We start from the raw sequence: 22,279 nt of genomic DNA on the forward strand, positions 1-22,279 counted from the left end.
AATGATGACATTATAAAATAATTAATTAATGGTAACTTATGTCCATATCATAGGTCAAAAAGAACTTGTAAAATAAATTGACCGATACAAAATTTGTTATCCAAGTGTTTTATATAATTAACTGTTAAAAAGTAAATACCATTTTGACAAAGATACTATATCAATTTCATGTATACAATAAAACTATTAACCATTTTATTTTATCAGAGTTTAGTATGTATCCAGATTTAGATATGGTTTAAAAAAGAAACAGAAATATGTGTATAAAATTAATATCCTAAGATTTCATAAATATGTAGATCCCATTTTAACTATAACAATATCCTAACTTGTATTAAATAACAAAATTTACTGTTTTAAACCTTGGAATAAATAAGTTTGTAATAGTAGTTTTAAATAATTAAAAATTATTTAAAATTAAAACACAAAAATAATCAAAACTATCAAAACTCAATTTCATATTTGTCAACGGGAAATAACAATGTATTTTATTTATAAGTTAAATATACCATTATATACAAACAAGGTAGTAGTATCAATTTGAAATATTTTTTCTAACAATGTTATGAATATTAAATTACAAATTAAAAAAAAAAAAACAGCAATATTTTTCATATGATAGTTTGAGACTTGTGTTTTTTTTAAAAAAACACTACATTATAAAAAAATTTGGATTTAAAAAATTGATAAGTACTAAACTGTCATAACCTCATAACAAAACAAAACTAAAAAACAGTGTTTATTTTTCTAAACATTGAGTTTTTTCTTTATTATTCATTATTATTTAATATGCAATAATAATAACTAATAGAAATAAATTTAAAATACATACATTACGCACTTGTTACATAAAAAAAAAAAAAAAATACTATAATACAATCAAATTATAACAGTGAACCTTAATGCAGAGATCACAGCCAAAGAACAATTTTTTTCTTCTTTTCTTTCTTATTTTATTTATTTATAATTTCAATTGGGAAGGGGTTCATATACAATGCAATTTTAAGGTGAGTCTAAAATCTTAAAACAATATTCACACAAAAATAATAAAAATAAAAATCATAAAAAAAAAAAAACCTTAAAATACTCCTAATAATTAGGTTATATATTTATTAATATATAAATATATATACATGTATAGGTGTATATATAAATATATATGTATACATATGTATGTATATAATATATATACATATATATGTATAAAAATATATATAAAATGTATATATCAATATTGACTGTTGTTAGAAATTAGTTGAGCAAAACACATTTAATAGTAGAATACTTTATGTACACTAGTGTTTGGATTAATTTTTCGATTTCTCATATTAATTATATATATTTATATAATAATAATAATAATAATATTAATTTATTGTATGTTCTTATTTTTTATTTTTTTTATTTTTTTTAATTTTTTTTTTTTTACAAGCATTTTTATATATTTAGTATGTTAAAAATTGAAACTCTTACATGAAACAATTTTCTACATAAGTACATAAAACATTTTACCAAATAATACTGTCAATTTTAAAATTATTCATTTAATTATGATAAACATGTATTAATTAACATTTGGCTGTTTAAATTATATCAACAATATGTCTACATTAAAGTAAATATTTAATGTCTACAACTTAATTACTACAAATAAATAATAAAAATAATAATAAAAAAATGAGATAAAAAAAAGTTAGAATTTTTGAAAAATAAATAACAAAAATTTTTAAATAAAAAACAATTTTTTTTCACTCCTAAATTTGTACAGTGATTATTCGTCTTTACATTATCTTAATTTAAATATGAAAACTTCTTAAATTATGGTAACCAATTTGAAATCATTAGCATTATATTCCAATAACAAATTGTTAATGCGTAAAAAAAATAATAATAATAATAATTAATAATTGTAATAATAATAATAAAAATTGTTAACAATTATCATTAGGTTTATTTAATGAATATTTTCATTAATTATATAATATATATACTTTGTGCACCTAATGCGCTAGAAGAAATATGAAATTTGTACTCATTATAGAATATTTACACGGTGGCTATGACAATAATAAGATGGGCCATAGATGCTATTTGTTTCACCATTGCAGGATGAACTGTAGCTAGGACACTATTTATATAATCACAAGGTGGGAACATGTGCACTATGTAAGCATTCTGAAACAAAAAACAGAAAAAAAATTAGTTAAATTTCTATTGTATAAATACATGATGTATAAAATATACTTATTATTAATAATAATATTTATAACGTATAAATATACATGATAAAATGATTAATTATTTAAATTTTAAATACCTGAGTGCTTCCAGGTGCTGTGATGTTAATAATTCCTGCAGCTTGTTTTTGTTGTAAATATGTTATAAAACCATTATGCAAGGTACAACTTTGTTGATTCCATTCTTCTTCACTCATACCAATTGGCACAGCAATTAGCACACAACATTCATCTTCAATCTAAAAAAAAAAAATCAAATATTACATTTAAATATATTGGTCAATTAATATTTAAGTTTAAATGTACAATCTTTTTGAAAAGTTAAATATTTTTACCTGCATCTTGCGTGAAACGCCATCTAATTGCGTTTGTTCTAATCGCATACGTTGGGATAACTTCAGTTCACCATCAATATTACGTTGTAGTGAATGTTCAGCTACAGCCGCATTCCCAAATAAATAATGCATTTCTACAAGTGCTTTATCATTCTTGAGTGCCAAAGTTCCTTGCCAGTAAATAGGATAGTTCTAGAAAACAAAATATTATTTTAGCTGATCTCTTAATACATTATTATTTGTTAACAATGTTAAATTATCTTAGAACACTAACTGCTATTAATGAAATATTAATTGAATGTTTTCGTAAAATTACATACCTTTAATATGGAATTAATGGGTCGATAACCATAGTTAATTGGTACAACTTGTCCATATGGAAGACTACCAATTGGATGAGCTACTTGTTGAACGTTCATATATTGCTGGGTTCCACCAATATTATGTTGCAGTCTGTCTGTAATACATTCATCAGGAAGCCTTTTGCGCAACTCTAACGGTGGAATATTTTCTTCAATTTCTGGTACTACTTTTATGTTTCCTAAAAGATACATTAAATATTAATAATGTTTTCAGAATAATATAAAATATATTTATAACTTACTAGGCGGAATAAAGGCTCCCATTGAATCTCTAATGTAATGTGGATAAATAAGTTGTGGATGTAGGAAATGATGAGCTGGGACCATATTTATAGGAGCTGAGTCTATACCAGCTTCAAATGACATTGGTTGGCCTGCCAACACAAGTGGTGAAGGACTCCTCATAACAATGCATCTTGAATTCTCCATTTTAGAAGGATCAAATCCTTTTGGACAAATAATCTAAAAAATTAATTAAATTTTTATTTATTAATAAAAATAATCACTTTGTTATAAAATATTAAAGAATAAATATATATATATATATAATAATAATAAAGAGTATTTACATCAGGTACAGCTGATGAATTGTGTACAGATGGGGTAGGCTGAGATGATGGAGGTACAACAACTCTCGAAGGTGGACTCAATAATCCTCTTGATGGTGGGCTTAATATACTTCTTGATGGCGAGTTTAACACTCCTCTTAACGGTGGACTCATAACACCTGGAGTGTTAACCAACAATGGTTGTGAAGATTGACTTGTTGGAGGAGGATGTAATATAGAATTCTGATTAACTGCTTCCATTGACTGTGATGTATATGCTTGTACAATGTGTCCTTTTGGTGATAATAATTTAGGTAATGGAGGAGTACGACTAATGGCAGTTAAATGAGATTTTATCGGTGGTGGCATAGTAGAAATTGGAATTGAAGGTTTGCATGTTGACTGCTGACTAATTACAGGATTAGATGCTTTATTTAGAACATTTGGTTGTGTTTTAAGTGGTGGTGGTGAAGGAGACATGACGGCAGTAGACTTTACAATATTTGTAGGAGCTATTACAGAAGCTGTAATATTAGGTTTGACAAGTCCAACAGGTGCAGAATTAGCAGTTGTCATAACACAAGGTGTCTTAGCCACATTGGACATTCCAGGGGTAACTGCATATGTTGTGGTAGTTGCTGGAAGAATGTTATTTGGCGTAACAGCCAAAGCTGGAATAGTTGTACTGTTTTTGGAAATTGCCACTGATGTAACAGGTGATTTCTCAAGACGAGCTTTTTTCTCAGGTGGTTCATTTGATAATGATCTTTTATTCCTGTAAAAATAAACATATAATTAATAAAATATTTAAATACATTCAAAAGTTATTTGGAAAAAAAAAAATCATATACAACAGAGTATAACAGTAAGAGATATATTTTTTTAAATTATTATTAAACAATTAACACTTACCTATTATTATCTCCATCATCTATAGGCACATATTGTCCTTCTTCAGATTCTTGCATTGGAATAAGTAAGCCTGTAACTGGATCAATTAATGTGGTTGTTTCTGAAGTAGTTGAAGATGATGAAGATGTTGATAATAAAGAAGTTGATAGCTGATTTTTATCATCATCTTGATCATTTGATAATGGAGATTCAATAGTTTCTGTTTTAGAAACTGGTTGTGGAGACTCAGCTTTTAATTTTTTCCCATTAATTTGCTTATTTTTTCGTGGAGATGTTTCCAAACTTAATAAAGGTATTGATTGAGGCTTTGAACGTGTGGTACGTCGAGTACATGGACCACGAGCTACTTCGTCAATTGTTTCTTCTAAGGTACTTTTACTTCCGTCTTTTTCCTAAACACAATTAAACACAGGTAAATTAATTATAACATGAAAATTATACTAATTAAATTGATAATGAAATTTACCTGTAGTCTTCTAGACTTTCTGGTCAATGGAGAAGTGCTTACTACCAAAGCACCAGTCGGAGGAGATGATGAAATATTTGGAATTGTACTTGTTACAGGTGGTTCTGGGGATTTGCTATACTTTTGACTGACTTTTTCATCTTCATCCGTAAACTCATAAATGTCAGTTAAAGTATTTTGTGGAGGCATATTTGGTGTTACAAGATTTTGCCGAGTTCTTCTTGGAGTAACTATAGAAGGAGCTCCACGAGTTCCACGTCCTCTACCACCTCTTCGTCTTCCTCTAACTGAAGAATCTGGAAAATTAATGAAACATAATGTTTTAAAAATAATGATAATAAAATAAATACAAAAATTTAAAATTTTACCTCGATCAATAGTTTTCGACATATCTTTTGTGAACTCGTCATCCTTCTTAATTCTAGCTGTATCCAATTCTTTAGGTTCACAACTACTTTCACCCGGACTAGCGAAAACTTCATTTTTATCTTCAATTTTTGGTGTCAATGGAGCTACAACTAAATCTTCTGGTGATTCCATTTCAACTATTTTAGATTTAACTTCTACAGCATCTATCTTGCAATCTGACCTATTTTCATCTTTGTCTTTTGCAATCAGAGCCTTTTTCAATGGCATCATTATAGGTTCTTTTGTTAAATTTAATGCAGTTTCATTAGCTTTAGCTCTCATTTTTTCATTTATCTGTTCAACAATTCGTTCAAGACCTTTTGCTTTTGGATGCTTAGGCATTGATTTTTCATCAGTTTCAATTGGTGCAACAACAGGATATACAGGTTCATCATGTTTTAAAACTGAAGAGGAATTTTCTTTAGGTTCTGATTTTTCTTCATGAATTATTGATTTCTTTGCAAATGTTATTGTTGCTGCTTGATTAGATGGCAACTCTTCTGGAAGTTTTGGTTCATCAACAACCGCTTCTTGTTCTACTATTTCTTGTTTCATAGAATCCGAGTTAGGTTTTATAATTTCAGGTAAAATAATTGGAGGTGAAACTATACAACTTTGAACAACTTGAGTATCTTTAGTATGCTGTAAGACAGATGTTTGACTAAATTCTTGTTTTGGTAATGTTATTGGAGTACATGATATAACAGACTGTTCTTGACAAATCACTGTTGGTATTTGAGAAGTAGAAAATTTTACAACAGAAATATGATCTTCAGTCTTAAGTTCAGGTTTTGAAATGCTTTCAGTGATAGTCTCTGAAATTTCTGGAGATGGTAATATGGGTGGTTTTACTTCTGTTAATGGTTTAGCATAATTAATATTTAATGATCTTATACTAGTTTGTTGAATGACCATTTGGGGTAATCTAAAGTTGTGACTTAAAGGTGACTGTGGTTTAGTGTCCAAAGGTTCAGGTGTTGGTAATTCTTGTTGAAGTTCAGAAAATTTAGGTTTTTCAATAGACTTTGGATCATCTTCTGGCTTTTCAGATTCCATTATTTTTTCAGTACAAACAACAATTTCTTTTTTATCTGGTTTTACGATTTCATCATCGGTTTTACTTGGAGTAGTTGCTTTTTCTGAAGAATCTGATACATCATTTTTACATTCGTCAATAATTGAATCTATACTATCTTCATCATCAGTATCAATTCGTAATTCACTATCAGATATCGGAGTGTCAGGTTTAGTAGATCTATCAGAATATGAAGAGTCACAAAAATTTTGACCAAATGCTGCTTCAAGTAATGCTGCAACAGCTCCTTCAGTTTCTTCTTGAGAAATAACCGGGGTTGATTTTTCTTCTGGAGGTGTTATTTCAACAGGATTGGCTTCTTCTACTAATGGCTCGGGTGTTTCAGATATACTTTTTACAGCAGTTTCATCATCCATGTGAGATCCAAATCCAATCATTTCCCTTTTAATAGGTTCAAATGTATTTATGGGTCTAAATAATAATTCTTTTTTCTCATCTACTTTCCTGAACATCACTTCAGTCTTAACGGTATCATCATCTCCTTTGAATATAGTAATTGTTTCATCTTCAGGACCTTTAGAGTCATCAAAATCAAAAAATGAACAAAATACATCTCTATTTGGAGTAATTGTATTGACGTTATTAGCAATAAATTCTTTAGGTTTCTTCTTTGATTCAATTATACTTTGAAGATTATCCATTACTTTTATTTCTTCATAATGTTTTGGTTCTCTAGACACTTTTCTTTCTTCAGGCGAAGTATTTACTAATCTATCGCTTTTTATTTCTTTTGGCACTTTTCTTTCGTCATGAGGTGTATTTATTAATCTTTCACTTTTCACTTCTTTTGGTACTTTTCTTTCTTCATGGGTTATATTTACTAATTTTTCATTTTTCGCTTCTTTAGGCACTTTTCTTTCTTCATGTGTTATATTCACTACTCTGTCACTTTTAATTTCTTTTTTATCATTCTTCATTTCTTCTTTTCGATCATCTTTAATCTCTATTTTTCGATCTTCTTTCTTTTCATCCTTTCGGTCTTCTCTTCGCTGTTCTTCCTTGCGTTCATCTTTACGATCTTCTTTTCGTGGTTCTTCCTTGCGCTCGTCTTTTCGTTGTTCTTCTTTGCGATCTTCTTTTCTTAATTCATCTTTTCGATCTTCTTTTTTAGGTTCATCTTTTCTGTCTTCTTTCCTTGGTTCATCTTTTCTATCTTCTTTTCTTGATTCATCTTTTCGATCTTCTCTTCGGGGTTCATCTTTTCTTAGTTCTTCTTTTTCTTTTCTATCATCTCTACGTTCTTCCTTGCGATCTAGATGACATTCCCTTCGGTCTTCTCTACGGTCATCCCTTCGTTCTTCTTTACGGTCATCTCTTCTTTCTTCTTTACGGTCTTCTCTTCGATCTTCTTTATTTCTTTCCTTATCCTTTTTTCGTTTCTTTTTCTTCCGAGCTATTTCATCTACATTATGAGAAAGTGATTTTAACACATCTTTACCAAATTCGTTGAACTTTTTAATTTCCATTTTTGGTTTATTTTCTTTACGTTCATGTTCAGTATCAGAATCAGTTCCAAAAACATCAGACACACTCCATTTGTTTACAATTGTTTTTTCATTATCTTCATCTGATAAGGATCCAAAAATATCTTGCATTCTTTCATTAATATTAGATTTATGAGTAATTGAATGTTTTTTCTTTTTCTCCTTAATTGGCCTATGATTATTATCTAAACCATTAATATCAATTGATTTTCTTGAATATTCACTTTTTTGTTTCTTTTGTTTCTTTTTCTTTTGATGGCCATTAAACCCTTGTACGTCAACATCATTTTGTATTCGGTCAAAAGTAAATGAACTTTTTCGAACAAAATGATCATCACTATCACTACATTCAGATTGTATTCTAGACTTAAATTTGGATAATTGCTTGCATTTTTCATTTTCAGAAGAATCTGATACAACTCTCAGAGCTTTAAGTCTGTCATTTTCATAAGTATCAGTGCTTCTTTGAGTTTTAACTTTATTACTTTCATAAGAGTCTGATACAGTTCGTTGAAGTTTTGGTCTATCGTTTTCTGATGAATCAGAAACGGGTCTTTGATTTTTTCGTCGAAAATAGTCATCGTCATCATCTGAACTGGTAATGAGCAATTTAGATGAACGTCGTAAACCTCGGTCAGAATCTGAATCACCATCATACGATGTAGATCTCTTTTTTTCTTCTCTTTTTGCTCTACTTTGCTTTAATTGACTAAATTTTTCTTTGAGTTTTTCTTGACGTTTTTCTTCTTCTTGTTTTTGCATATTTTTAGTAGATCTGGCTTTTACTTTATCATACATTGAAACGTATGGTTCATCTAATACAACTTCAAATATAGAATGATTTTTTCTTCTTTCTCTAGCTTCTTCATCTTCATCATCATCTTCAGATTCTGATTCATTTGGAGTTTTGATAACTTTTCTCTCTTCTTTTTTCTTATCTACCTTTTTTTCGTGGTGATCTTTTTTCTGTTCTTTGTTTTTACCATCTAAAATTTTAGATATAAATGAAATGTGTTTTTCATTAGTTTTCTTATGATTTTTATCTTTAAAGCTTTTATTATCTATTTTTGATCTTTTAGAATCATCAAGATTTTCAGAACTGTCACTCATTCTTCTTTTTGATGAACGGCCTGTAGAACTATTACTACTAATGCTGTTTCTATCTACTCGTTTGTCTTTTTTAGGATCTTTATCATCATTAAACTTGCCATCAAAATCAGCAGTGACATTTTGATGTGATTTTTCTTCTTCTTTGCTTTTATAATGTTCTTTTGATCTTTTACTGCTATTTTCATGTTTATGTTTATTATTTTCATCTAAGCTCTTTTTTCTTTCTTTGTGTTTAGGTGGATCTTTATCACGTTTATCTTTCTTTTTCTCTTTTAACTTATCAATATCATCCTTTTTATCAGTTTCTTTAAGAAAATCTTTTTTCTTATCTTCTTTTTTAGTTTCTGGTTTTTTGTCAAATTTAGTATCTTTTTTCTTCTCAACATCTTTTGTTTTACCATTTATCAAAAGTTCTTCTTTTTTCTTATTGATTCGGTTAATTTCAAACATGTTAAACTCTAATTCTTTACTTTTGCTACTTTCGCATTCTTTAGATTTAGAACCTAAAACCTTTTTAGGTTCATGGTCTTTCTTTTCTTTGATTTTAGTATGGTCAAAATCAATAGATTTCTTCCTTTCATGTTCTTTCTTTTTTATTGATTCATTAATTACTTCTTTCTTTTTCTCAGTATCTGAAAGTTTGCTAACAGATTCATTCGAATTTGTTCTTTCGACTTTATTTCTAGTTTCTTCTGTTTCAGTCTTTCTATTCAAATTTTCAATAGAAGATAGTAGAATATTAGCAATAGTATTTTCATTGGTAATGAAGTCTATCTTATCTTCATCAATATTATTTATAGCTGGAGGTGGTTCTGGAGGTTTAATTTCTTCAGTTACTTTTTTTATCTCAATACGTTCTTCTCGTTTTGTGACTTCTTCAACTTTTTTATGTTCATTAAGTTTTTTAAGATCATCAATATTTTTTTGTTTTTCTTGAACACTGACAAAGTATGGACTAGGATGAACTACTGTATCATTAGAACATTTTCTTTTTACAACAAATCCATCTAAGAGTTTTTGTTTGTTTATTTGTTCAATTTTTAACTTTTCTTCTTCTTCTTTTCTAAAGTCACTAAACCTTCGACGATCAAATGTGTCAACCAACCTATAGGTTGGCTCATTATCTTTTCGGTCAAATGTATGCAACCAATTTTTGGTATACTCATCCCGAATTTTACTCCTATAAAATGCTTCAGGTCCGTCTTTAATTTCTGCATCTTTATGTATAGGATGTCGAGGATCCTTAGTATTCAGTATATCAGGAACATACCTATTATCGTTAATAGTACAGATATTTTGTTTAGTCAAAAAAGATCCTCTTGAATCAGCTGATAATCTAGGATCAGCAGCAGATAATCTTGGGTCAATTAACAACCTGGGATCAGTAGGTGGCAATCGAGGGTCTGTAGGTGAAGTTCTGCAACTTTGAGTGATTATTATAGGTTGAGGATGACTTGGAAAAGAATATTGAGTTTTAACAGCTGCTGGAGAAGAAGCTGGAGGAGATTTAGAAGACCCACTACTCGATGGTGTTAATGGTGAAAATGAACCCAATTGTTGGTGTCTGAAGTTTTGTAAATTAGGGCTCGTTCGAGATGGTACAAACTCTTTAGGTATATATTTATCAGAAAAATTTTCAAGTCGTTTTGTATCTTCATCAAAAACACTTGGTTTTGCAAGAACTGACTTGACAATATCTGAAGGTTCTAATTTATCAACAGTATCTAACAACTTATATCTTGAACGAAGACGAACCGATGTATCAAGTTTAAGAACACTTGTTCTAGAGCCACTCCATTGTTCGTATTTTTCATCTAGACTTCTTAATCTTTCTTCAAGACCTGGCGCACCAGGATCAGAGGCTTGAGAATCATCCGAGTTAGATGACTGAGGTCTCCTAGGGGAGCTTAGAGGTGGGCTGAGCAGGGGATTAGAGACGTGCACAGCAAATCTGGGCAACGGCAACGAGATCGGTACATGAGATCTAGGAACTTGAGTCGGAGGTGTGAGACTCTCTGGGGGACGTTCATTACATAAAGGTGTGCCCGAACGGCTTTTAACTTGCTGTGCTTTAGACGAATCATTTAGAATTTCATCACCAGAACTGATGCAGTCCTCAAGCTGTTCCAGAAGAGAATTACGTTCCTTTTGCAAGTTATGTATGTCTTGAGGGTTAGGAACAGAAATTGAACTAACACGTGGTTCATCAGGATTTCTTGGGTAACTTTTGTCACCAGCAGCACTACTACAAGAAGATGATGGAGTTTCAAAACCTCGAATAGCAACACCATTTGTACTGCTAGGTGATAATTGTGCAGTACTATCGTGTTGTTGACTGGTGGTGAACCTAGGACTAGATTCACTAGATGTCTTATCTAAGTGTTCATAGAATCCTTGTTGACACTCTCTAGATGCAAAATCAACTTGAAGTTTTCGACCTTTCATAATTGAACCACGCATCTGAGTAACAGCTAACTGTGCATGTGCGATCTAAAATTAAAAATAGTTTTAAAATTTATAATTTAAGATTTACAACATAGTATAAAAATTCAAAACACAATAAATATATATAAAAATATTTAATAGCGTGTTTGTCACTTACGATACAAGAAAATTTAATTAATAAAAAAAAAATATTTTTACTAATAATTGATAACTGCTATACATACCAACTATGATTAATTAGTATTTTATTATTTATGAAATAATCATACAACAAAGGTAATAAAAAATATAACTAACAACAGTACTTCAAAATAATTTATACCAAAATTAATTTGCCTTTAATTTATCTTTAAAACTTAGTCTTTCTATTTTGGGATAAAACATCATTAATATTAGTGGTCATATGTCTTGATTTAAAGATTTATTTATTTATATCAACAAGTAATTGTAAGTTATGGTTTAAAATAAGAAAAGGTACAAAATATAATTTTGTGTTTGTAAATATACATATTTGAAAGTATACTTGGAAACATGTCACTGTTAATTTTTACCTTGTAAAATAATACATTGCTAGGGAAACTAAAAGAAGATGTATTTTTTCAATTTTTTTTAATTTTCCAATATAGGAAAAATAAAATTAGAACAATTACTAATAGATAAGTTTATTTCAAAAATTATTAAAATTACATAAATAAGAAATAATAGTAATTAAATAAAAAAAATTGAGTATAAAAATAAATATATATAAATATTTTTTTGATTAAGCTTAGAATATTTTAAAATTAAGGGTGAAGAAAGTAATCAAGTTAAAGAAACATACACTGAATACAAACAAATGTCTTAGCAAATGGGAGATTTTATCAAAAATTGGATAGACAAAATAAATACTATATTACAAAATGCATAACTTATTATTAGATACCTATTAAAAACGGTCATGAAAAATAATCATGAAATAAATTTTTGTATATATTAATTTTTCATTTTTTTATTTATGATTTTTAGATTTCTTTGATAAAAATCTAAAAAAAAAAAAAAGAAGAAATACAGACTAATAATAAATGCGTAATTAAGTTTAGAAAAGTATTTTAAATAACTATCAAATGTATTGTATGTATTAAAATGTATAAAGCAAAAATTGTTTTCATATTTATTTTTTATCTGAAAGAACTAAGAATAAACTATTATACACACTTGGTCTAAAAGTAGACAAATATTTATTATTTTAAAAATATAAAAGCCTAATATTATTAAACTTAAAGCAAACAATGTTATCAAAGTTTAAAAATGTATGGATAATAATATACTAATATTTAAACAAAAATTTACCTGTTGAAAAAACACCAAAGCGTGTTCTCTAGTTCGGTCAATTACACAGTGAGTAACACTACCAAACTGATTAAAATGAGAAGCCAGGTATTTTTCGCTGACCGATTCAGCAACACCGTCAATCCAAACACATGTAGTTGCCAGTGATTTTCCAAAACCTAAATTTATTCGACTTCCTGCCAGAAATTCACCATCCATGGTACGCATAGCTTTTACAACACTGGATATATCAATGTATTGGACAAATGCATATGTGCCTGTTGTACTTCCATTGATATTATTCCCCTTTTTAATATCAATTTCCTGCAATAAAAAATTATATTTAAAATATTTTTCTTATTTAATTAAAAGCTATATATTTTCTTACAATAATTTCACCAAATGTTTCAAAATTTTTCCTCAAATCAGCTGCTATAGTATTACTATTTAAGTTACCGATGAAGAGAGTTCTGGTTGCTTTTGAATGAAACTCATCCACATCTGTCTCAATCGGTCTATAGTAAAATATTTATTGATTAATTAAATTCATAGTAAAAATGTATTTTATTAACAGACTAATTGATTAATATTTAAATCTGATAATTTTGCTCATTCTCAAAAAAAATTTATATAGAATTTGGTACTTATTTACAAAAATTAGATATAAAAACAAGAATTATATAAACAAATGACTAAAGCAAAAAATCAATAACAGATTATATAAATGAGTTCATTACCTGCTTTCATTGTCATCCACATCTTTGTGTCCTTGATATGAAGAAACTTCAATTTTAGAACCAAAAAACGACTTGTCGTGAGATACTTGTAAAGCTTTATCAACATCTTCAGTCTTTTTAAAGAACACCAAGGCGTACCTTTCGCACCCTTGACCCACCACTTTAACACACGTCACTTTGCCGTGTCGTTTGTATTCATGATACAGACCATCTTTAAGACTGGTATCTAAGAAAAAAAAATTTTAATTTTTTTAAATCAGCTTTTAAGAAAATAATCACATTAATTTATTCAAAAATCAATTGTTAACTTACCACTAGACCTCAAAGGTAGATTTTTTATACAGATTGCATTATGCCTCTGTTGTTCGAGTGAAAGAGATGTTTGACTTTCTAAGTTCGGTGACTGTGCACAAATGGTGTGGGACGGAACCGTACTACTCTTCGAGCTACCATGAAGGCTAAAAACAAAAATAATAATAAAAGTATGTACATTCTCAATCAAAAAATAAACTGAAAATTAAAATATGTTTAACATTAATACCTATGGCTTGAAGAAGACTTGTCGGATAATGCGGGACCTGGACTAGGGCTACGTGGCAGCTGTGGAGTAGGGCTAGGTGATGAAGAAGAACTACACGAACTACTTGCCTCTGAATGACTTGCAGCCGAACTAGAGCTTGAGGGTGAACCAGAACGATCCTCACTACATCCCCTAGACTCACTGTACGAGCAATATAAACATTAAAAATGATAAATTTATTTATATATATAAAAATAATATTATAATATTGAACATACCTAGGGGGTTTTAGGTGTTTATTCCGGACGATTATTAAAGGTGGATCTACCCGTCTATCTTCCGGGTATGTTAAATCCGGTGAACTACAACTATTTAGGTGGTGATTGAACCTTGGGTTGTTGGCTTCAAAAGCCCAGCTACCAACACGGTGGTGGTGACCTCTGCTAGAAGTGACAACGCTATAAAACCGACATAAATTTATTATGTTTCACCATTATAATATAGACCTGTTGCTATTTCACTATAAAAAAATATACCTACGAAACATGCATGGTGCAAATTTTTTATTGTGTAACATGTTCATACAAATAAATACACAAAAACACACGTTCATAGACCATTTACGATATTTTATAAGCTTATAACAAAATGTAAATAATAAATACACAATATGTAGATAACGAAAAAATTAAAATATTTCAGAATGTTTGAAATAGACGACTTTGAATGAAAATATCGAACTAATGATCGAGAGTCGGTTGCGCGCACACACGACAATAGCGTCCAAAGAACCCCAGGGAACTGTTGGAATACTAATGGGGTTGCAAGAGCCAGGACTTTGCGCCCTTCCGCCCTCACGCCCACTCTACTCTATCGCTCGTGTCGTAAACACTAACAAATCAATACTGCTATACTATAGTGACAGTCGGTTGTCCATAAAAGCTAGGAAAATTGGATATTCACCATAATTATTGCTTACCTAAATTACACTTGCATAATATTTTAGCAGTTTTTTTTTGTTTTTACAGTTAAAATCGATTTTATTGATAATCAACATTTATACATATGTTTATTTATTTATTTATTCATATGTAATACACTGGAATAATAATACCTAAACTGAAAAATAATTTATGTAGATTCTACATTATTATTATATTATTATTTATACTGAAATAATTATGGTATAAAATTAACATACGAAATCATTGAACAAAATATTCAAGCAGGTAGTATAAAGTACAAATATATAATGGTATACAAATATACAATATATGAATAGGTAATATTGTACTTAGTTTATACTTTAAGCTTTGTATGATAGCACATTTAAGACAACAATATTATTATAATAGCATATTATTTCTAAAAAATAATAATTTTTTCATTTCAATACGTGAGTATGTCCTAATAATGGAGTAACGACACAATATATATTTTTTTAAATAAATCATTCTTAAAGTAAATTCACTATATAGGCATTCGTAGCTCATTAATTCATATAAATTCATAGTTTCTCGATATTTAATAACTTTAAATTTATCTGTAATTTCTACCTTTGATAGTATATTTAATATTTTTCTCTTTCCAATTACATTTATCATTCTTTCTATTTAGAACTATACTATATTAATATTTCATGTTTTAAAAATAAAAAGTTTGTACATTCTGAGAGCGTGATGGTAAGATGTCGCCATATATTGCATCGCTTACAAACATATAACAAAGTAAATTTTCGATCAAAAGAATCCATTTTGTGCAGTTAATTTTAAAGTAACCACAGAATAAATTCTCCAAAATTCAAATTTGTCATGTAGTATATTTGTATTAAAACGCACGCAAGTAGACATTACGTCTTTTTAATGATATAAAAAAAACTATAAAAATTTTACCTAACATGATAATCAATTTCATTAATATGAATATTTTAATTTAATTTATTTTAAATTGTAATACCATTTTTATTACAATTTATATATATAATAAACACTAATTGAATTTTAAATCTCCTACAAAAATATTAATATTTATTAGTAAATATTAAAATGATAAACCTTAGAAGCTGTCTCGTGTTATACACTACATGTTTAAATACGATATTTTCAATCAAAAACGTCAAAATAATAAAAACAATACCGTTGTGATAAATTTCTCATGAAAACCTACCACCTCACTAAAGTCGAAAAACTTAAGCAATCACCCCTCTTTGCTATATCTTTTCTCGAGATACGAAGAAGATAATTAGTAATTACCTTTCATGCGGGTATGCCCTGAAGACAGTCCTCTCACGAGGACGAGGTCGGAGCGGATCGGTCGATCCTTGAATCGGCGATACAACGTGGTAGCCGGCAGCGGTCGGTCGTCCGCGGTAGCTAGCCTCTCGTTCACGATCGTAAAAATGACTAGAACGTTCAAAGCTGCTGAGTTCCTCTAGGGGAGACCTGCGAAAAAAAGAGAAAAATCTTCAGTCATGAATGTACATCAGACTACAACAGTTGACAATTATACAAATTTATTTTTTAATGCAGCGAAAATATTGAAGGATATCTGCCACGACTAACGTCAAATTATTAGTGTTTACATTCAACATTAGTTCAATAATAATTTTGGGATAGGTAAGGAAGTAAGGGGCGTTAAAAATATTAAAAAACATAACTGCGCACTTGAGAACGACTTAATCTTATTTGCTTAATTGATATTTTTTTATTTCCAACACCATATATACTTAAAGTAAATATATCAAATTATAAATCTGTAGTATTATTAAATTATATATATATATATATATATATATATATATATATATATATATGACTTTATAGAGTATATTATAATAATATAAAATAGTTTTTATGCTATAATGCGATCGAGTAACATAGTTAGAAATTAAATAGTATAATTATTGATTATGCAAGATCAAGTTCATATACCGTTTAAGCTTATATAGAATGACACTTCAAATTACATCGCTATTTTTTAAAATGTCAAAAAAAAATTTTAAAAGCTAATAAAAATATTAATCACTTAATATTAACAACAAAAATAAACAATATAAATTTATCATATTATATTTACATGATAACAAATTTGAAATAAATGTTGTTTTTTTTTTAATTTTCAAGTAGAAATAGATCAAGAGATAGAGTTACTAGACTTGATTAATGGGAGCTGCACGTCCTTCATCAAAAAAGAGTCACTTTAATTTAGGTTTTAAGGGCCACTGACCACCAAACTTAAAAGTTATTGTGCGATTAGTCAATGTTTAGTAATTAATAGGTAGAAAATATTAATATAAATAAATAAAATACAAGAACTGAATAATTTGGAATTTGAATGATAAAAAAATTATTTGATCAATGACACTACCAATACAATCAAATAAAGGGAAATAAAAATAGTTGGCAGTCAGTTAATTAAACAATACTTTATACTCTATTATCTACATAGGTGGTGTTATTGAACACGTAATAATCCTATTAACTAATCTTACTCTAAAGTGATCTTTTAACGTTGTGATTTCAATTAATGTTTTACATAGTTCAATATATTAAAAATATTAATTTAATGGTCAGAAAGATAACAGTATTTTTAACAAATTCTAATATTATGGGTTTTGAAAGCAAAAGATCGTCACGGGCGATCCAATCGTTGACTGTTTAATAATATTAATAATATTAATAAATTATAAATTATTATAAATATTTGAATATAACTATTGTCATTGGCAATGCTTTTTTTTTTAATGAGAAATTTTTAAGTACCATAACCCGCATGTCTTCTATAACCATCCCCAACAATCCTCCGATGAGGTTAAAAAGAAAATGGCCAAGAGACCCTCTTGCCTGTCTCCATATTATATTAACCCATCAAATTAAATAGGAGGTACTGTTGATGGACGGTTTTCCTTCCTCAAGACATTCAAGTCATTTTACTACTACCTATGTTATCAAATTTACTTATTGTACAAAATGTATAATTGTAAATATGCTTAAAAAAAAAAAAAAAGTAACATAAATAATTTATATTCTATATAATTCATAGCAAAATTAGTTTTAAAATAAAAATAAACAAAAAATCCTTTGATTGAGCCGTTTAGATTCTTCTCGAAAGTGTGATAATGAGTAAATTTAATAATAACTTTACTATATTTTATAATATTACTTTATGAATAAGCTATAAGGCTAATAAGAAGCCGGTAAGTAGATTTTCAATACTCAAGTATATTATACAAACAATACATGCGGGTAGTAGGACGTTCTCTTAAAGTGATTCAGTAGAAAAATTATTTTTTTTAACTTATTGTAGGATTTAGTAATCCTAACATATATTTAAAATTATGTAATAATGAAATTTGAACATTGCACTATGTATTTTATTTATTGAATAATATGTTGATAGTTTAAATTTTTTTAAATTGAATATAGTTTGTTTTCTTGCTATTTTAGGTAATTTTTCTTGTTTATCACATATTAGGGTATCTTTTTTATAATTTGTGAACATTTACCTGAGTAAAATAATAATTTATTTTTAAACTTGATATGAAAAATTTTATTTTTGATGAAATAATATATTTTAAAATTAGATTTTTAGCCAATTTTCAAAAAATTTTAAGCATATGATGATATATTAAATTCACAGCCTTACAACAAGTACGAAAAAATAATTTTGTACTTTCAATTTAAATTTCAAGAACTTTACACATTTTCATGTTTACAGAACTATAAGTGATTATTTTTTTAAACTAGGAATAAACGTAAAAATAAGCGGAGAAGGAAATAAAACCTTCAAAACGTTTGTAGACTGATTAAGATTTTGCATATTTTAATAACACAATTTAATAATATACAAGTGAAGAGTGAAGACCATAAATTATGATATAGATATAATCGAATAAAACTTTTATATAAAATAAGACATTATACTTCAAAATACTAATATCAACTACATTTTTCGTTCTAACAGATAAATAATACAAAAATTGTCAATTTTCGAAATATTATCATTTATCATGAATAACTGAATAAGTAATATCAATATTACAACATTCATATATCATATACAAGCGTAACAAATTATTAGAGATCCCTAAATAAATTTTCTCTTTATAATTATTACGCAATAGTAATTAATTAAAAATTTAAATAATAATAATAAGCGACACCTAATAACAATCGATAAAGTAATTATGAGTGGCAATAATGGATAACACAATTCGTACGATCTATTAATAAGGAATCAATAAAAAAAGTTTGTTATGGTCAAGTGTCTAACGTGTTCTATTTAATTAAACTACCTAATATTATTTTAATACAATTAAAGGCAGAACTATAAGGGAAATATTTGTATAATATGACACTGAGAAATAATATTATATTAGTGATGTTTATTAACCGTCACCAAAAGAAGTCATTCACGCATAGGAAAAAATTATGAATTAAACCAAAGTATATTGTATACCGATGAAGCGTTTTTCTTAAAAACTAGGCAGATATGAAAGATAAAGGACAATATAAAAAATATTATAATTTGTAAAAAAAATGTAATATCTGTATGTATGGTACATAGGTACGATTTTTATCTATAAATGAATAGGTATCTTAGTAACTATAAAAAATACAATAAATAAATAAATAAATTAAAATATTTAACCTAACTACTATTGTATAAAAATTGGGTATTCTTAGAATTCAATAGTCAAAAAATAGACAAAGAAAGAAAACATTTTTTTGATGGTGCACCATTTTTATATATTTTAGCCTGACCTAGTAAAATTATTTAGTTTTACATATTTGTACATCATGCATAGGTTATGCATGTGCATAACGAAATTATTATAATTTATAATAAAGAAATGTTGTTATAATTTGAAACAGTATATACAGTTAACTGTAATAGGTTTAATAATTTTGAGTATTCAATTAAAATTATACATTAAAATATAAACAAAATCGATTTAATGATTAAAATAATAATTAATTTTTATATCACAATATACTTCTAACATTACATAATCGTGTATTTATTATAATAATTATGTATTATTGAAAAAGAAATTACATTAAATACATTAAATATTTAAAATACTATCATTGAGGATAGATCGTAAACCAATGATATTATGTAACGTTTTTTGATTTTTAGTAAATTAGAATAATATCCATTACTAAATAAATGGCATTAGTAATTCCAAATTGTAAATAATCTATCATACCAAATCCATATTATTCTATAAAAATAATAATAATAAAAATATATAAAATATTATTATTATTATTTTGAAGGTATTTTTAAAATAAAATATCGATCATTAATATAATAAGTTATTTAACTTTAAGTAAATACATTTAGTTTATATTAAATTTGGAAAAAATCCCAATATTACTTATTAATTAATTTTAATATTTTAGTATATGATTGAACTTTAATTTTATATAACGGGGATAAAGTAAATTCTCTTATCCTAACTATTTTACCAAGGATAAAAAATATTTTAAAACATGAATCTTGGTTACCTAATTTTAGAACAAAACAGATAATTTGATATCTCTTGCGAACCAAATAGGTTATGTTATAAGTACTTAAAATGCATATTTTACAGTTCATACACGTTACATGATATTGTACATAAATTTAAAACTTAATATGAAATATTCAAGATAACCTTTAGAAAAAGATAAATGATGATTGATACATTTTTATAATTTATATTTTTACTTATATTGATAAATATGAATATGAATGTTATCGAACCAAAATCCTTGGTTATTAAATAGGTATATTATATTATCTATGTACTAACTACATATTATCAACTAGTCATACATTTAATTATTATTTTATTAATAATATTGGGATAAAAACACATTTTTCAACATCACAATATTTAGTTCAATTCTCATATCCTACTAATACTAGAATTTTAATTAGGTGTTGTGTATAATATCATATGTTTTACGTAAATAAATACTTAAAAATTGTTGTCAATCATAACAAAAGTAAGCATTGTGAAATAAACAAATTTACAATTATCCAAAAGAAAATAGTTTGCTCTAATTTAAATACATGTTATATAACTAGTGCCAAAAAAAAAAAATTAGCAATATGAAGGTCATAAATTAAAAAATAAAACAATTAAAAATAACAGATCTAATAATAAAAAAATTGATATAGATACCTATTACATTTTTTTTTTTTTACTTTTTACCTCATAACTAATCTTATTTTTATTATTCTTTACATATTCAATGTATAATTTATATATAAAGTATATAAAAACAATTTCATGTTGTGATTATCAAATAGTATAAATCGTTTAGAATTAATAAATAAATTGAATATTACGTAATAACTTTTAAATTAATATTAAAATATTTTTTCTATTAGAAAAAAATTTCAAAGTAAATCATATTGAATGCTCTGGCACACATTGCTCATGATATCCATAACTGTCTTGTCGCAGTTTAGGTACAAATTACCATATAAAACGTAGTTTTAGTGAACTGTTTTGTAAAAATTAAATTATTACTACACTGAACAAACTCAATCAATTAGAATTTGGACAGGCGAGTTTCAAATCTCTTCGATTTCTAACTCATTTATGTATATAAATATATGTACTATAAGGTATTTAATACTATCGACGTATTTCCACAAGTATTACATTTTTAATGTTTTATTTTATGATAAAATTATTTTGTAAGAGAGCATTATATTTTAATAATAAACTACTACAATACTTATATACAACTGTTACAACTAATACCTACTACAATTTCGATATGTGTGTGTGTGTGTGTGTGTGTGTGTGTGTAATAATAATACGCAGTTTTTTATATATTTTTTCTTTATATATATATATATATATATATATATAAATTGAATACGACGACGACGAACCGTAAAACGTTAATTAGGCCGCTATCGTCACTCGGCACTAATGCAGAGCTGAGCGAACAAAGAGCAAGAAATACATATATATATATACATATATTATAACTCGTATAGTCTATTCGGGATGCAGAGAACTCGTAGTCTGCACAGACAAAAGCCGTTCGCCGTCCGGAATAATAATAATAATAAAAGCCGACGCGGTTAGGTTTGGGGAGGGGGAGACGTGTTCTTTTACATGACGACGGCGTTCGTCGCGACCGCGCGAGATGTATTTTATTATATAAATCGGTCAAACGGAGTGGGAGACACGAAAAGGAGGAGACAAGTAAGGGCGAGGCGTCGAACGACGAGTTTGTGCGGGGGAGAAGCATCGGCGGCGGTTACGCGGGCAACGAGTAATAAATTTTTTTTTTTTTTAAAA

At 27.5% G+C, this 22,279-nt stretch overlaps 1 protein-coding gene across 1 annotated transcript in view; it reads right to left on the minus strand.

The window, feature by feature from the left end:
* Nucleotides 1-1,973: 1,973 nt before the first annotated feature.
* Nucleotides 1,974-22,279, minus strand: part of LOC112603506 (protein split ends-like) — a 54,692-nt gene continuing 34,386 nt past the window's right edge. Inside the window, exons 3-18 of the mRNA XM_025352100.1 lie at nucleotides 16,221-16,409; nucleotides 14,247-14,426; nucleotides 13,990-14,169; nucleotides 13,761-13,906; nucleotides 13,449-13,674; nucleotides 13,100-13,226; nucleotides 12,733-13,035; nucleotides 5,229-11,448; nucleotides 4,861-5,156; nucleotides 4,395-4,786; nucleotides 3,504-4,257; nucleotides 3,177-3,396; nucleotides 2,893-3,113; nucleotides 2,573-2,764; nucleotides 2,318-2,476; nucleotides 1,974-2,175 (exon numbers count right to left, since the gene is read on the minus strand). Of these exons, the coding sequence (XP_025207885.1) occupies nucleotides 2,047-2,175; nucleotides 2,318-2,476; nucleotides 2,573-2,764; nucleotides 2,893-3,113; nucleotides 3,177-3,396; nucleotides 3,504-4,257; nucleotides 4,395-4,786; nucleotides 4,861-5,156; nucleotides 5,229-11,448; nucleotides 12,733-13,035; nucleotides 13,100-13,226; nucleotides 13,449-13,674; nucleotides 13,761-13,906; nucleotides 13,990-14,169; nucleotides 14,247-14,426; nucleotides 16,221-16,409 (9,934 nt within the window). The 3' untranslated portion in view covers nucleotides 1,974-2,046. The remainder of the gene's footprint in view (nucleotides 2,176-2,317; nucleotides 2,477-2,572; nucleotides 2,765-2,892; nucleotides 3,114-3,176; nucleotides 3,397-3,503; nucleotides 4,258-4,394; nucleotides 4,787-4,860; nucleotides 5,157-5,228; nucleotides 11,449-12,732; nucleotides 13,036-13,099; nucleotides 13,227-13,448; nucleotides 13,675-13,760; nucleotides 13,907-13,989; nucleotides 14,170-14,246; nucleotides 14,427-16,220; nucleotides 16,410-22,279) is intronic.

This window comes from Melanaphis sacchari, unplaced genomic scaffold (assembly GCF_002803265.2).
Source record: "Melanaphis sacchari strain LSU unplaced genomic scaffold, SCAv2.0 Contig10_pilon_pilon, whole genome shotgun sequence".
Classification (NCBI taxonomy): Eukaryota; Metazoa; Arthropoda; class Insecta; order Hemiptera; family Aphididae; genus Melanaphis; species Melanaphis sacchari.